Source organism: Melospiza georgiana, unplaced genomic scaffold (assembly GCF_028018845.1).
Source record: "Melospiza georgiana isolate bMelGeo1 unplaced genomic scaffold, bMelGeo1.pri scaffold_29, whole genome shotgun sequence".
In the NCBI taxonomy this organism is placed as follows: domain Eukaryota; kingdom Metazoa; phylum Chordata; class Aves; order Passeriformes; family Passerellidae; genus Melospiza; species Melospiza georgiana.
Genome location: NW_026652215.1, coordinates 369,580 through 383,237, shown reverse-complemented (window position 1 = coordinate 383,237; position 13,658 = coordinate 369,580). Strand labels below are relative to the sequence as shown.

At 53.2% G+C, this 13,658-nt stretch overlaps 2 protein-coding genes across 2 annotated transcripts in view; both read right to left on the bottom strand.

Annotated features, from left to right (window-relative positions):
* LOC131096328 (zinc finger protein 470-like) overlaps positions 1 to 13,658 on the bottom strand; it is a 177,206-nt gene that overhangs the window by 65,303 nt on the left and 98,245 nt on the right.
* LOC131096456 (serine/threonine-protein kinase pim-1-like) overlaps positions 2,979 to 13,658 on the bottom strand; it is a 66,849-nt gene continuing 56,169 nt past the window's right edge. The window contains exons 3-7 of the mRNA XM_058044796.1: positions 4,890 to 4,996; positions 4,716 to 4,766; positions 4,152 to 4,518; positions 3,334 to 3,510; positions 2,979 to 3,085 (exon numbers count right to left, since the gene is read on the bottom strand). Coding sequence (XP_057900779.1) covers positions 2,979 to 3,085; positions 3,334 to 3,510; positions 4,152 to 4,518; positions 4,716 to 4,766; positions 4,890 to 4,996 — 809 coding nt within the window. The remainder of the gene's footprint in view (positions 3,086 to 3,333; positions 3,511 to 4,151; positions 4,519 to 4,715; positions 4,767 to 4,889; positions 4,997 to 13,658) is intronic.

The following is a 13,658-nucleotide window of genomic DNA, read 5'->3' as shown; positions in this document are numbered from 1 at the left end:
CTCCAGTCTCTGCCCTTGCCTGGTTCTGTCCCTCTTGCTGTGCCCTCTGTTCCCCCACGGCTCGCTGGCTGCTGCCCAGGACTGTGGCATTGGCACAGATCCAGTGCTCCAGAGCCTCCTTTCTGTGCCCTTGCAGCTGCCTGGGCACAGCAGCCTTTTCCATCTGGAAGCTCCCCATGCACAGGGAGTGCCCAGCTCCGTTCCTTGCACAGCCTCCAGGAGCCCAGGGCTGCCATCTCCAGTCCCTGCTGGCACTGGGGGCTCCCAGGTGCCTCAGGCTGCTGTGACACCGCTGCACACGGGAGGCAAGAGGGGCAGGGGCTGTGCTCAAAGTCAGCTCCATCTGCTGCTGCTGCTGTGGGGTCATTTGTGCAGCCCTGGCCCAGAGTCAGGGATCAGATCCTGCCAGTCTCTTCCAGCCCTGGCTGCTCAGAGTTTGGGCCTTGGAGCCTCAGGTGGCCAAAGGCAGCTGCTGCTGGTGCCTCTGTGTGCCCGTGTTCAGCAGTGCTGCTCCATCAGTCTGTGCCCAGCAACGGGGAAAAGCCTCAGCCCTACAGGGCCAGGAGCTGCCGGGCTCTGCTTGAGCAGCTCAGCCAGCAGGAAGGGAGCTGCTCCACACAGGAACCAGGAGCAAAGAACATTCCTTTTGTAGGACATGTTTTCTATTGAAAGGAAAAAAAAGGAAAAAGTAATCAAAAACTATATAAAATGTGAAAGATAAAAAAAAAACCCAAGTGTGCAGTGAAAAATCATCTCTAACTTTGAATTAAGAGGCAACTGATCTTTTGAAAGAGAACTCAGTTATTTACTTTGTAAGTGTGCTGATGGCATGGATCCATCTTACTGACCTCAGCAGTCTTTTTAAAAAGTTTTTGAGGATTGTTTCCAATATTGTTATTTTAAATTGTGGTCGAGGCAAGAGGAAATTGCTTTGTGCCCTTCCAGCTCCAAGCAGGACTGGGAATGGAAACTCTGTCAAAGCCCAAATCCTTTAGAAGATGACCTTCGTTCTCACCCTGTGAGTGAGCTGCACATTCCCTTTGAAACTGTCATGGATTTCTTAGAGTCACAAAGTCCCACTGACAACTTTTTGCTCTGGTTTGGCAGTGCAGAAGGGTAATTCTCCATCCACCAGCTCCAGACTGCACTGCCTAAGGAACACAGCCCACTCGCCAGCTTTGGTGCACTTGTGGCACTGCTAGAGCAGCAACAAAGTGCAATTGCACAATTCCAGACAATCAAGAAGGAAGAATGGGACAGACAAAACACCCTGTGCAGATCCACGCGCTCAGCTGGGACTGTGGAGAGTTTGGGTCCTTGCCAATTGGGTGTGTGTCCCCAGCTGCAATCTCTGGGCCTGCAGCAGAGTCTCACTCACCTGCCAAAGCAGAAAGCTCAGGCACTGTGCTTGCAATGGGTTCATCTGATGCAGAGCTGTCAGAGCAATGTGAGGGCAGAGCCAGCCCAGCTGGGCCCAGGGCTGAGCCCAGCAGAGCCCTGGCAGAGCCCAGAGCAGCCTCAGCACCTGCAGAGCCCGGCTGCAAGGGGAGAAAGCAGAAAGTGCTCATCAGCTGAGGGCTCCTGTGCCCTTGTGCCAAGGCCTGTGCTGGCTGTGCCCAGAGCTGTGCCCAGAGCTGTGCCCAGAGCTGCCCATCCCTGCTGCCTTTGGCAGCAGAGCAGGAGGGCAGGACATGTGCCCAGCCTGCAGCCAGCCACGGCACATCCAGCCCTCAGCAGCTGCCCAGAGCAGGATGCTCCTGTGCTCGCTGCCATCTCCCAAAAGCTCTGATCCCACCCTGCCAAGCACACAGGGACCCACCTCACGCCAGCCACGGCTGCAAGAAAAGCTGCTCCCAAACCATGGCCCCAGCCTTCTCCAAGGGCACGGCCCATCCACACCACAGCTGCTCCCAAGCACTTCCCCATCCACACTGGACCACCTCGAATGCTTCCTCTGGAATAACAAACAACACATTATTGAAAAGAGTTTAGAGACAAAAAGGGAAAACAAGAAAAACGGTTAAAACTCTTATCTCTGTCAGGGCCTTGAGGAAGGCCCAACCCCTACATGGTAGGGAAAAACCCAGCCATGGCTGTGAGAAACCCACACTTTCTCTCTTCCCCCCTGCACTGCCCCCAAAATCACGGTGACTCCAGAGCAAACAAGGGCAGTGGAGCAGCCCAGCCCTTCCTTGCCTGCACAGCAAAGCAGCTGTGCACAGGTTCTGGAGCCCCACCTCTGCTCCCACCATGGTGCTTTGTTTGTGTCGGGCTGGCTGCCCCAGCCCCAGCCCCAGCCCGGGGCATGGTGGGTGCTGGGGGCTGTTGGCAGGGCCAGGAGCCCACTCCCATTCCGTACCCACCCCAGCCCATCCTCCCAGCCCTGCCAAAAGCAGCTGGGCAGCGACTGAAGAATGAGCTGCATCTGCCCCAGCAAAGGGGGAGCCTTTGTTTCCCTGCCACGCAGGGTCATGCCCACATCTGGCAGAATTTCCTCGGGTGGGGACTCATCTGCAAATTCCCTGTGGAGTTTGGCTTTGAAGAAGGTGCCAGAATCAAAGTGCATCACCTTCAGCCTCCCCTGGCCCGGCTGAGGAAGAGCTTGTCATCCCTGATGTCACCCTCGCTGTCTCCAACAGCAGCAGCAGCAGCAGCAGCAGCATCCCCACCCGGTACAGATTCTCCAGGGGCTCCTTCTCCTTCCCTGGGGGCAGACCAGGCTCTCAGGGCTCTGCCCAGGGCCCCAGCTGTCAGGGAACCAGGACAAGCAAACCAGCTTGGATGGCGGCCACCAGTGCTGGGCAGAGCAGCTCAGCTCCAGCACAAGGGCTGTGTGTTCCCATCCCATGACCCCGGTGCAGTGACACAGGCAGCACAAAAAGCTCTGGGTTCCTTTGCTTCTCATTGCCAAGGCATATGTGGACCAGGAACTTACCAGGGCTCTGGATCAAAGTGTGCCTTTGGCTCTCTCCCTTCTTCTATGGCAGAGGAATATCCCATATCCAAGGATCACAAAACAGGTCTTCCAGTGTGGGTCTGTCCAAGGAGTTCACGGATAAACACCACCTGATCAGGTTTTTGCACTCTGGGGAGAGAAAGCAGAAACTGACGGTCAGCCAGAGAAGGCTCCTGTCTGATTTAGCCCACTATTCCCGTGCCCAGGCCGTGCTGGATGTGCTCAGAGCTGGGCCTAAACTTTCCCATCAATTCCCTGTTTTGGAGGAGAGCAGGACATGTGCCACCCCCTCAGCAGCTGCCAGAGTGGGATGCCCACGACCCCGCTGCTGGCTCCCAGCACTGGCATTCCCCCCGTGCCCAGAGAAGAGGATCCACCTTGAGAGAGCCTTTGTGGCAGCGGGAGCTGGCCCCAGCTGAGGTTCTGGCCCCTTCTGAAAGGGTGCTCCCCGCAGACCATCTGGTGCAGCAGGATGCCCAGGGACCAGATGGTAGCTGGCTCGCCATGGTACCAGCCAAAGTCGTTCCATTCCGGGGGGCTGTAGGACAGTGTTCCTATGGAATACAGATGGAGTTCATCAGGGGGATGCTGCTGCTCCCAGAGCCTGGCCCCAGCATCCCTGGGTGTACGGGGGCTGTATCAGGGGCACACAGGGTGACCACTGCCCTCTCGCCAGCACCTGGGACTTGTGCACAAAGTTAGGGTTGGAAAAGAAGCCTCTGGTGCTGGAAGAGGGCAGCCCTGGCTAGGCCCGACCATGACATGCAAAGGAAAAACCCACTCCATGCTGGGGAAAAAACCTGCCCTTATCCTCCCTGCCTGCATTGCCCCAAAAATATTATGAAGCCAGGGAAACAGGGCGAGTGGAGCAGCCCAAGCCCTTCCTCTTTTCTGCACACCAAAGTGGCTGGGGCACAGGTTCCAGCCCCCCTCTCTGCTACCCCCACCCACGGGGGTTTTGGTCGGGCTGGCTGCCCCAGCCCAGGCCCAGACCTGGGCAGAGTGGCTGGCAAAGGCTGCCAGCAGGGCTGGAAGATGGCTGCCCACCCAGCCCTGCTCTAAAGCAACTCAGCTGAAGATTCAGTGCCCTGACTGGCAGCAAAAGGGAGAATCCCCGCTGCCACAGCCAGCTTGGGATGGGAGATGTTGGGCCATGAGATGTCAGCAGCGGGAACACAGCCCTGTGTAGGCTCACCTGCAAAGTGAGTGTAGACTGTGTCCTGCAGGTAGGTGCCACACCCAAAGTCAATCAGTTTGGCCTGCCCGGTGTCCAGGTCAACCAGGATGTTCTCTGGCTTGATGTCCCTGTGCAGGACCCCGCAGCTGGTGCAGTGCCGCACAGCCTCCAGCACCTGGCGGAACAGCTCCCGCGCCTCCTCCTCGGGCAGGAACCGCCGTGCCCCAATGAAGTGCTGCAGGTCCTGACACTGCTCTGGCCGCTCCAGCACCATCACGATGCAGCTGGGGAGCTCGAGCCACTCCAGCAGCTGGACCACACCGGGGAAGCCAGTGGACACCTTGGCCAGCAGCACGACCTCCAGGGGTGCGCTGGTGCCGTCGGGCTGCGGGAGGAGCACGATGCCGTCAGTGGGGCCGATGCCGTGCCAGGCCTGGGGAAGCCCTCAGCCAGCCCAGGATGCTCTGCGCCCTGTGCTGGCCCCACGCCCGCTCTCCCTCGGGGCGTCCTGGCAGCTCCCACCGTGACAGTGCCCAGCTCATTCCTGGCCGGCAGCCCCGGCTGCTGGCCCCGCTCACTCACCAGCTTGCCCCAGTGCCGGACGCGGTTCCGTGGCACCCTTTTGATGGCCACCTGCAAGCCAAGGGCAGCAGCGGGGTGAGCTCGCCGCCCGCACTGCGAGCCCCATCCTCCGCCCTCTGCCCTCCTCCTCCTCCATCCCCTCCTCCTGCGCCCGCCGCCGGCCCCGCCGCTCACCGGGGCGCCGTCCGAGAGCTTCGTGGCCGCGAAGACTCTGCCGAAGCCGCCGCGCCCCAGCAGCGATCCCAGCCGGTACCGCTCCAGCAGGGCCTCCTGCGCCTCACCTGCGGGCGGGACGCGGCTGTCAGCGCTCGGCCCGGGGCCAGCCAGGGCCCCCGAGCGCCCCTCACCCGCCCCGGGCCGGCCATGCCCAGGCGTTCGCTCCCGGGAACGCGGCACGGGAGGCTCGGGGCTGGCGGCCGTGCTGCCGAGCGGCGGAGCTCGGGCCGGGGAAGCCGCAGCGGAGGCGGTAGCGGCGGCCACGCCGCGTGTGTCCTCCGCGGGGTCCGGGAAGCGCCGGGGCCAGGGCCAATGCCGGGGCCGGGGCTGGGGCTGGGGCCGGGGCCGGGGTCGGGACTGGACCCTGCGTCGGGTCCGGGGCCGGGCTCGGGCCAGGCGGAGCCGAAGGGCGGCAATGCCGCCCCCGCCCCAAGCACTGATGCACCCCCAGCAGCGCCACCGCCAGTAGAGCCAGAGCCGGGCAGAGGCGAGACCGCGGCGGGACGGCCGGGGCCGGGCACGGGACAGCCCCGCCCGGGGCCGGGGGCGGGCCGGGGGCATGGCCCGGCCCAGCAGGGGAGAGGGAGGCGGGGAGAGGAGAGGGACGCCGGGCAAGGGACCCCGAGAGAAGGGTGCCCGACAGCGGGAAAGGGAGAGAAAGAGAAAGAGCGAGAGAAAGAACGATTTTTCTAATCTATCTGCTTTTGCTGCTGCCGCCGCTGCTGCTACCGCTGCTGCCGCTGCTGCCGCCACTGCAACTGAGGCACCGGGGCCGTTCGTCCCCGTGTCCGTTCCCCGCTCGCCCCACGAGCCCCACGTTCGAGCCCCGCGCGCCCCGGGGACAGCCCCTCCGTCTGCCCAAACACGGGAACTTTGCAGCCTTGAGCCCGGATGCAGAGCCCTGACTCCTGCACTCTGGCACAGCGATCCCCTCGCTTGCTGCTGTGCATTGTCCTTGCTGAGGGTCAAACACTGTCGGGACACCTTCCCTTGGGGTAGGATTCCTACCTGAGCCCAGCACTGCACTGACACCTCCAGTGTTGCTTTCCTGTAAAAACAGGGGAAGGAAAACTGTGTGTGGCTCATGGTATTTTGGAGCATCTAAAAATCACTAAGTCACCAATTTTAGAGGTGAGGCGCATCTGGAATTATTGGGATGGAGAAGCAGTGCAACATGGAAAAGGGGACTATAGAAATAAACAGAGGAAAACATCTTGGATTGTTTCTTTCATTTTCATTTCACTTCTGGAAAGCTGTTTAAGTTTTCCAGGAATCTTCTCCTGTCTGCTCTTCCCAAGAACCTCTCATGGAGAACAAGGTCAAGCTTCTGTCACAAGATTGCCACCAGCTGCAGCTTCTCTTGGCTTTCCACACTGCGCAGTGTGTGCAGCAGGACTTTTGCAGCAAAGCAGTGTGAGATGCAAAGCTGTGTTTCATGTCAGGTACAAACAGGCGACGTGTGTATTTGTGAATGCGAAATGTGTGGACCCCGACAATGGGAGAGCTGTGAATTCTAATATTAACTGAGGAAAATAAAGCATGGAAAAAGGCTTTTGAACTTATCTTTTGTTTGCAATTAATCCTGGTTGATTTAAGAGCACTGGAATTAAGGTGTTAAAGATGTTGCTTTTTGCTTGCATTTAATCAATAAAAAGCTCTGCAATAATAACCTTTTGAAGTGTAATTTTAGAGTATTACTTTTATCCTTGAAACTATAGCTTTGGAATATATATAAAGGAAATATGCTTATCTCACGCCTTATTGAAGCAGAGAAAAACAGCTTGAGAAAGGAAGATGAGCATCACCTCAAGGATTTATGGTTTTGACCGAAGGGAAGCTGGACATCACTGTTATGAGATTTAGAGTCTCTGCAGTTCAAAGGTGGACACATCTGGGAAGCTGGACTCCACCAGATGGGATTCGTCTTTCTTCTTTCGGAAACTGGACTGTCACCATCTGAGAATACTCATTTGAGATACATCCTGAGAAATTAAAATCACAATAGTGTATAGAATGTTGATGTAGTAATTTGGAATAAAAATTGCTGATGAGTAAAAGGTTGGAAATAAAAATTGCTGAAAAAAAACTGATGAGTACCCCTATAAATATCTGTAACCCTAAATTATCGGTGTGCAGTTTGAGGGAAAACTTCCCCCACTGTACACAGAGCTGTATTGCTCATACTTTACCATATTAAATAATAAATTGATTGCTGCTTGAATATTGGCCTAGTGAAGTTTCTTATTCATAACAGTGCTGAGCAACCACATCACAGACTTCCCTCTCCAGCTTATGTGAAAGGGGTTCAGGGGTGTTAAGAGTAACACCCCTGAGCACAGGGAAAGCCTGGGAACCCCCTGGCAAAGCCACTGCACCTGCTGTGTCCTGGTCCTTGGGCCCCACAGGGACAAGAGGCGATGACTGACTGGGAGCCAGGTCAACACCACTCCCCCCTGCACCCCCTGCAGCACTGGCAGAGCCTGAGGAGGCCGCTCCACGACCCAGCAGATGCCATGAAGAGACAGGCTCAGTCATCTTGTCAATCTTAGTTTTGGCTTCTCGCCAGAAACGCTCGGGGTTCCTCAGACACAGAGTCACCTGGCACGAGGGAAGCGTCCACAATATCAAAGAGGAGGGGCCACGGCCCCCGGAACCCACCGGCCTCCCACCGGCCGTGTCGGCATTCACGCTAAAGGTAAATACCTCAGCGCCCTGTCATGCCACAGTCCTGGCAGGGGCGCCTTGGTGGGCACAGGTTTCAGCATGGCCTGCAAACCCACTGCGGGCTGGGACAATGTGACCGTGGTCACAGTGGTTTTCAGGATGAGAGAGAGACAAGAATGTTGACTCCATGATCTGAAGGCTTGATTTATTATTTTATTATATACGTACTACATTATAACTAAACTAAAAAGAAATAGAAAGCAAAAGGTTTCTCAGAAGGCTTAGCTAAGAATACAATCGAAAAGAATGAATAACAAAGATCTGTGTCTTGGCAGAGAGCGAGACCCACCTCTGCTGTGAGTGGTCAGTAAATCCAAACATCCACAGGAGACCAATCACGGATCCACCTGTTGCATTGCACAGCAGCAGATAACCATTGTTTACACTTTGTTGCTGAAAGGTCCCAGCTTCAGCAGGAAAAATCCTAATGAAAGGATTTTAATGAAAAGATGCCTGCGACAGGACGAGACCGGCACGGGGCCCTGTCCCCAACATGGAGGAGGGGAGGGGTGCCGAGAGAGGTGCAGCCTGTGGAGCCGCATCACTGCAGAGCGGCACAAGGGAGCCTGGCACAGCCAAATCCACCCCAGGGGAACCATCACCATCCCCTGTGTTGGACCCGTCCCCCAGCACACCATCCCAGGGCGGGGAGAGAGCTCCACATCGCACAGAAACTCAAACTACCCCTCGTCCATGTCCGAGACAGAAGGGCTCCACTGGGAACTCCGAGGGGTACAAGAACCAGATCCCCACCAGAGATCCTCACACTTTTTCCACTGCACCAGCAGCAATCCCACCTCTACAGTGCAATCATCAAAGAGGGCCTCCATGCGGCGGACCCCCACGAGAGACCACTCCTCCTTGGAGAACACCTTCCCAGAGTCCAAAAAGAGCCCTCGCTCTAGGGCCCACAGAAACAATCTCTCAAAATCATTCCAGGAAATAGAAACTTGTTTCCACTCCAGGACCCCCTCCAGAGGTCCAAAATGAGGGGATCCTTCTCGAAACCCACAGAAGTTGCCATCACCCCAAGAACAGCAGGCAAAGCACCAAAGAGAGGGGACAATACCGGCAATCCGGACTCTGTCTCAGCCTAGGCTGCAGTACACTCTGGCACTCCCCTGATGTCACTAGAGGACAGGAAAGAAGAGAAGCACACATGGCTGTTCACAAGGTGAAGGAAAAAAGGGAAGTTTATATTCTGACTCCAACATTTATAGTTTTCCAAAAGTGACAGCGGATTGGAAGGTGACAGTGCCACCTCTCCAATGATACTGGTCAAACCAACAGCCCTTCAACTCTCTCCTCCTCCATAAAGGAATGCTAAACAATGAGTTATTTACAGAAAGTGTGTGAGAAAGTTCACTACAAGAATGTCAACATCAGAAGGCTTAGAAAATCTTAAAAAACCAGGATGACACTAGTCTGGCTAGGCTTGGCCTCTGGTGACTGCTTCTCTGGTGACTGCCCCTGCACCACTGGGGCTCACTTGTTTCCTTCCTATGGAGACCATTGTGACATTGCGGAGCATTGTGGAACCAATGGGCCATGGTGACACTTAGGGACTTGTGGAAGCAAGAGGAACATTGTGACCCCGCAGCGCACCATGGATTCCAGGGGCCACTGTGACACTCTGGGGCCTCGTGGAACCAAGAACATCTTTCTGTTCTCTTCAAACCAAGAACATGTGGCCCAGTTGGGCCTCACAGTCCCAAGAGGCCAGTGTGAAGCAGCAGGGCTTTGTAGAACCAAGAGGCCATTGCTGCATTTCAGGGCCTCGTGGAGCCAAAGGGCCATTGTGATCCTGCAGGGCACCGTGGATCAATGCAGAGCATTGTGGCATTGCAAGACCCCGTGGAATCATTGAGACCATTGTGACCCTGCAGGGTCTCATGGAAGGAAGGGGCCATTGTGACACTATGGGAAGTTGTGGAACCAAGGGAATCATTGTTGCACTACTGGGCCCCAATGGAACCAAGGGGCCATTGGACACAGCGAGGCTTCATGGAAACCAAAGTCCATTATGGCACTGTGGGGCCTTGTGCTTGTGGAACCATGGAGACCATTAGGATCCTTAAGGACTTGTGTAACCAAGGAGCTATTATGACACCTCAGGGTATCATGGAAGCAAGAGAATCATTGCGGCACTGCAAGGCCTCATGGAAGCAAGGAGCCATTGTGACACCGCAGGGCCCTGTGGAACCAAGGGAACATGAATAGGTGTGGCTGCCTTGGTCTCCCAGGGGTCACCTGATAGGTCTGGCTGACCTCGGAATGTGGAAGGCCACTCCCATCTGCCCTGGAAACACTGAGGCTCTGTACTTTCTTTCTTATGGAAAAGAACTGTCCATCTTTTCCAGGCATCCATGGCCAAAATTAGTATTCCACCTCCAAATTTCTGTGTATCCAAGGATTGCTGCAAGACAAAAGCTGCCAGGACAGACAGGTCTGGCTGGTCTTTGACTCCTGCGAGGCAGCACTCACCTGTCTTCCAAACACTGGAAAGGGCTCTGTACTTTTCTTTTTATGAAAAACCCCCCATCCCTCTTCTCCAGGCACAAATGTTTTAAATTAGGACTCCACATTCATCATTTCAAATATCCAAGGGTTGCTCCAAACAAACCTGCCAGGACAGACAGGTCAGTCTTGCCTTGGCCTCTGGTGATTGCTGTTCATCAGCTCCTGAAACATGAGGGCTCCGCGATTTCCTTCCTATGGAGACCAATGTGACATTTGGGGGCCTTGTGAAATGAAGGGGCCATTGTGACACTGCAGAGCACCATGGATCCAAGGGACCATTGTTACACTGTGGAACCCAGGATATCTTTGTGGCTCTGTTAGGCCAAATGGTCCCAAGGGACCAGAGCAAAGCAGCAGTGTGGGAGTTAGCCCAGCTGTAACTCAGTCAGACAGATTTTACCTCGGAAGTACTGGGCTCGAGTTTCAAGCCCTGGGAATCATTTGTTTAACTTAAGGTGAGTTACAGAGTTCCCCCATAAGCCTTTAGTGTTGTTATGCTAAGTTGTCCAAGTTCTCCTCCCCTACTGGTTACTTGTGTCCCCTATATGATTATTGTTCTAGAGTGTTCTACCCTCAAGTGTATATATTGTTGCTTTGCCTTTATCTCATGTCTTTGAATGCCACCCCTTGCGCTGCGCATGACTTCTCCATGTTTATTGTTTTTCACCCTGTTACTAAAGATGTTTTTGGGCAACTCCATTGATCCTGCTTGTAGGATCATCGAGGGCTAGGACGGTTGGGATGGATGGAGATCAGAGATTTCTGAAGCCAGGTTTTGGAAGTTGTGGTTTATTGCAAAGGGTGTGGGGGCAGGGACCTTGTTTGGAGCTGCCAGCCACAGCTCAGAGCAGGCCCAAAAGAGGAGATCAAAAGAGACGCCCAAAATGGATGCCCAAAAGAGGAGGGGAGTTTCCATTACTATACAATAAATCTTCTTCTGTGCTGTATATTCTAATTTTCACTAACCAATATAGTACAAGATACAAATCTTATAGCATTTACATACAGCCTATAAGAATCATTACATTATCATACTGTGCTCCATTTTAAACCCTGAAAACAACTCTTTGGACTCCTTCTGACAAGCTAGTACAGTCTGCTCTGACACTTGGACTTGTCTGCAAGCAGAGGGTATTGTTTCATCAAAAGAATACGACCTTCAGCCGAGCATACCATTGTTTTCCACTATTACAGTAACTAAGGCTTGGTATCTCAAAGCTTGCTTTCATTTCAATCTCACTTATAGTTTCCATATTCTCAAAATCTTTTTCCAGGCAATCATATTTAGAAGGCTTTCATGTTTCATCTTCCCCAGCATCTGCTTCTTTTCATTTTCACCATCCTTGCCCTAAAGTTTGGGAACCAGAAAGGTTTGTCACAGCCACCCTCATTGTGACCTTTGGCACCCGAACAGGGACCCTGACATTCAGTCATGTCAGCTGGGGTTAGCTGATGGATAGACCAGTGCTCCTCGGGATTTTGGTTTTTTGCTGGGCTGGCACATTCATCATTGCTTTGAGGGACCTTGGCCAGGATCTCCAGGGACAGTGATGGTTGCACCTATGTAGGATTGCAGGTGGGTTTGGGGAAAGGCGGAAGAATTATTGCCCATTTTGCCACTGTGTTTTTACAATATGAATCAACATCCCTTAACTGATTTGGGGTGTTCCAGTGGCTCTTCCACCTAAGGCCGAGAAAGAGAAAAATGGGCAGCTGGAAGTCCAAAGTAGAAAGGTGTGTATATGGATGCTTTAAGTTAATTCTCACTGATCATGAGAGTATCTTCAAAAAACAAAAAAAAATCAATTGTGAGGTGGATCATTAAAAATTTTCCAGATGCCCGTGAGCCTGACCGTCCTCCCTCCACCTTGGCTCCTCCGCTTCCTGCTACCACAACCTTCTATTCTGCCCTGAATGAACCTCCAGACGTCACGCGCCCACTTTCAATCATTCCACCTTCAGCCTGGGCCATGCCTCCAGAAGACCAGCCCTGAAGTCTGCCATCCTAAATCAAGGCCCTTCCTCCCCAACACCTGACAAAATGGCAGCGTCATATTCATCACCCTCCGGCAACAATATAACCCTATGCTCAAGGTACCAAGCCCAACGGTCCCACTATTTCTAATCCAAATAATTCTCCTCCAAGTTATTCTTCCTCCCGAGAAGACAGTTTGGATTCCCCAGAACCATCCCACCCGTCAACCCCAGAAGATCCCCAGGAAAGGATCTGGAAAGAATCAGTTAAGGAAGGAGACTGGCAAATAGTCTCAAAACTCCTTGTGGCCCCGGTATGTTATGAAAGAAGAGGGCCAAATCCCAGGTAACAGCCATTGGTTTCTGGGGAAATAAGGGAGCTGTGTCGGGCAGGTAAAGACCATAGGAAGGACTTACCTTGTTTTAATGGACTAATGAGGGCCATGGTTAAAGCACATGTCTTAACCCCCTATGATTTAAAATATATTATGACCATGTTGTTCTCACCAACAAAATACACCCTGTGGGAAGAGGGATGGAAGTGTTTGCTGAATCGATTAATAGAAGACTATGCTAATAATGAGGCAAGGGCGGAATTGACAATCAACCATCTAGCTGGAGAAGGACAACACAGCCTACCAGACGATCAACCAGTAGGTATCGCCAGAGAAGTATTGAATGATACCAAAGAGATGGCTTTGAAAGCTTTAATCCAGGTATCGGATGGTAGCACTCCAATTTTGGACTACCTTGGGTGGCTGCAGCTAAAGCTTTAGGACAATCAGACCATCTTGGGTGCCTGTCAAGTAAACAAACCAATGCTACCTTTCTCACATTGAGTGGCATGCTCTCAGAGAAATAGACCATCAGACATGCCACCTTGCAAAAGAGAGATAAAGTTTTTATTCTGGGCACATGGGCATGGCTGTGTAGACTCTGAGGGCATGTTTTGCATGAACCTCTCCAGCCACAGCGAGTCAATCCATAAGGGCATTAAGGTACTGAAGAAAGGGTTCAAGAAGCTTCAAGTGGAAAACAAAGATTGGTTCAATAAACTCTTCCAATCCTGAGGACTAAAGGGTTGGATCATGTCTAGCTAAAACAGGACTATTCATTCTCTTAGTGGTTGTTGTTGTGTTGTTAATTTTCCCATTTTTGTTTGGATGCTTTTAGAAAGACTTACAAAATTCTTTCAGTTCCATCTTTGTTGTACAAGAGAAAAGGGGGAAGATACCCAACACAGGATCCTCATGGACTCCTTGGACAAGAGAATTGGAGGCCAGGATGGCACAAAAACCTCTCAGAGACTCAGTGTCGGAAGAAAAATCCATAAAAGTACCTAAAAGTATTCTTAAATCCATAAAGTACCTTAAAAACCTTGAGTATCTCAAAGTGCTAATGAGCCCTACTGAGTGTCAGTGCAAAGCTCTCAAGGGACTCATTAAAGCAGAGAATTGGGGCCATGATTGCAAAACCTCTCCCAGAGTCTCTATCAAAAGGGAAACACCA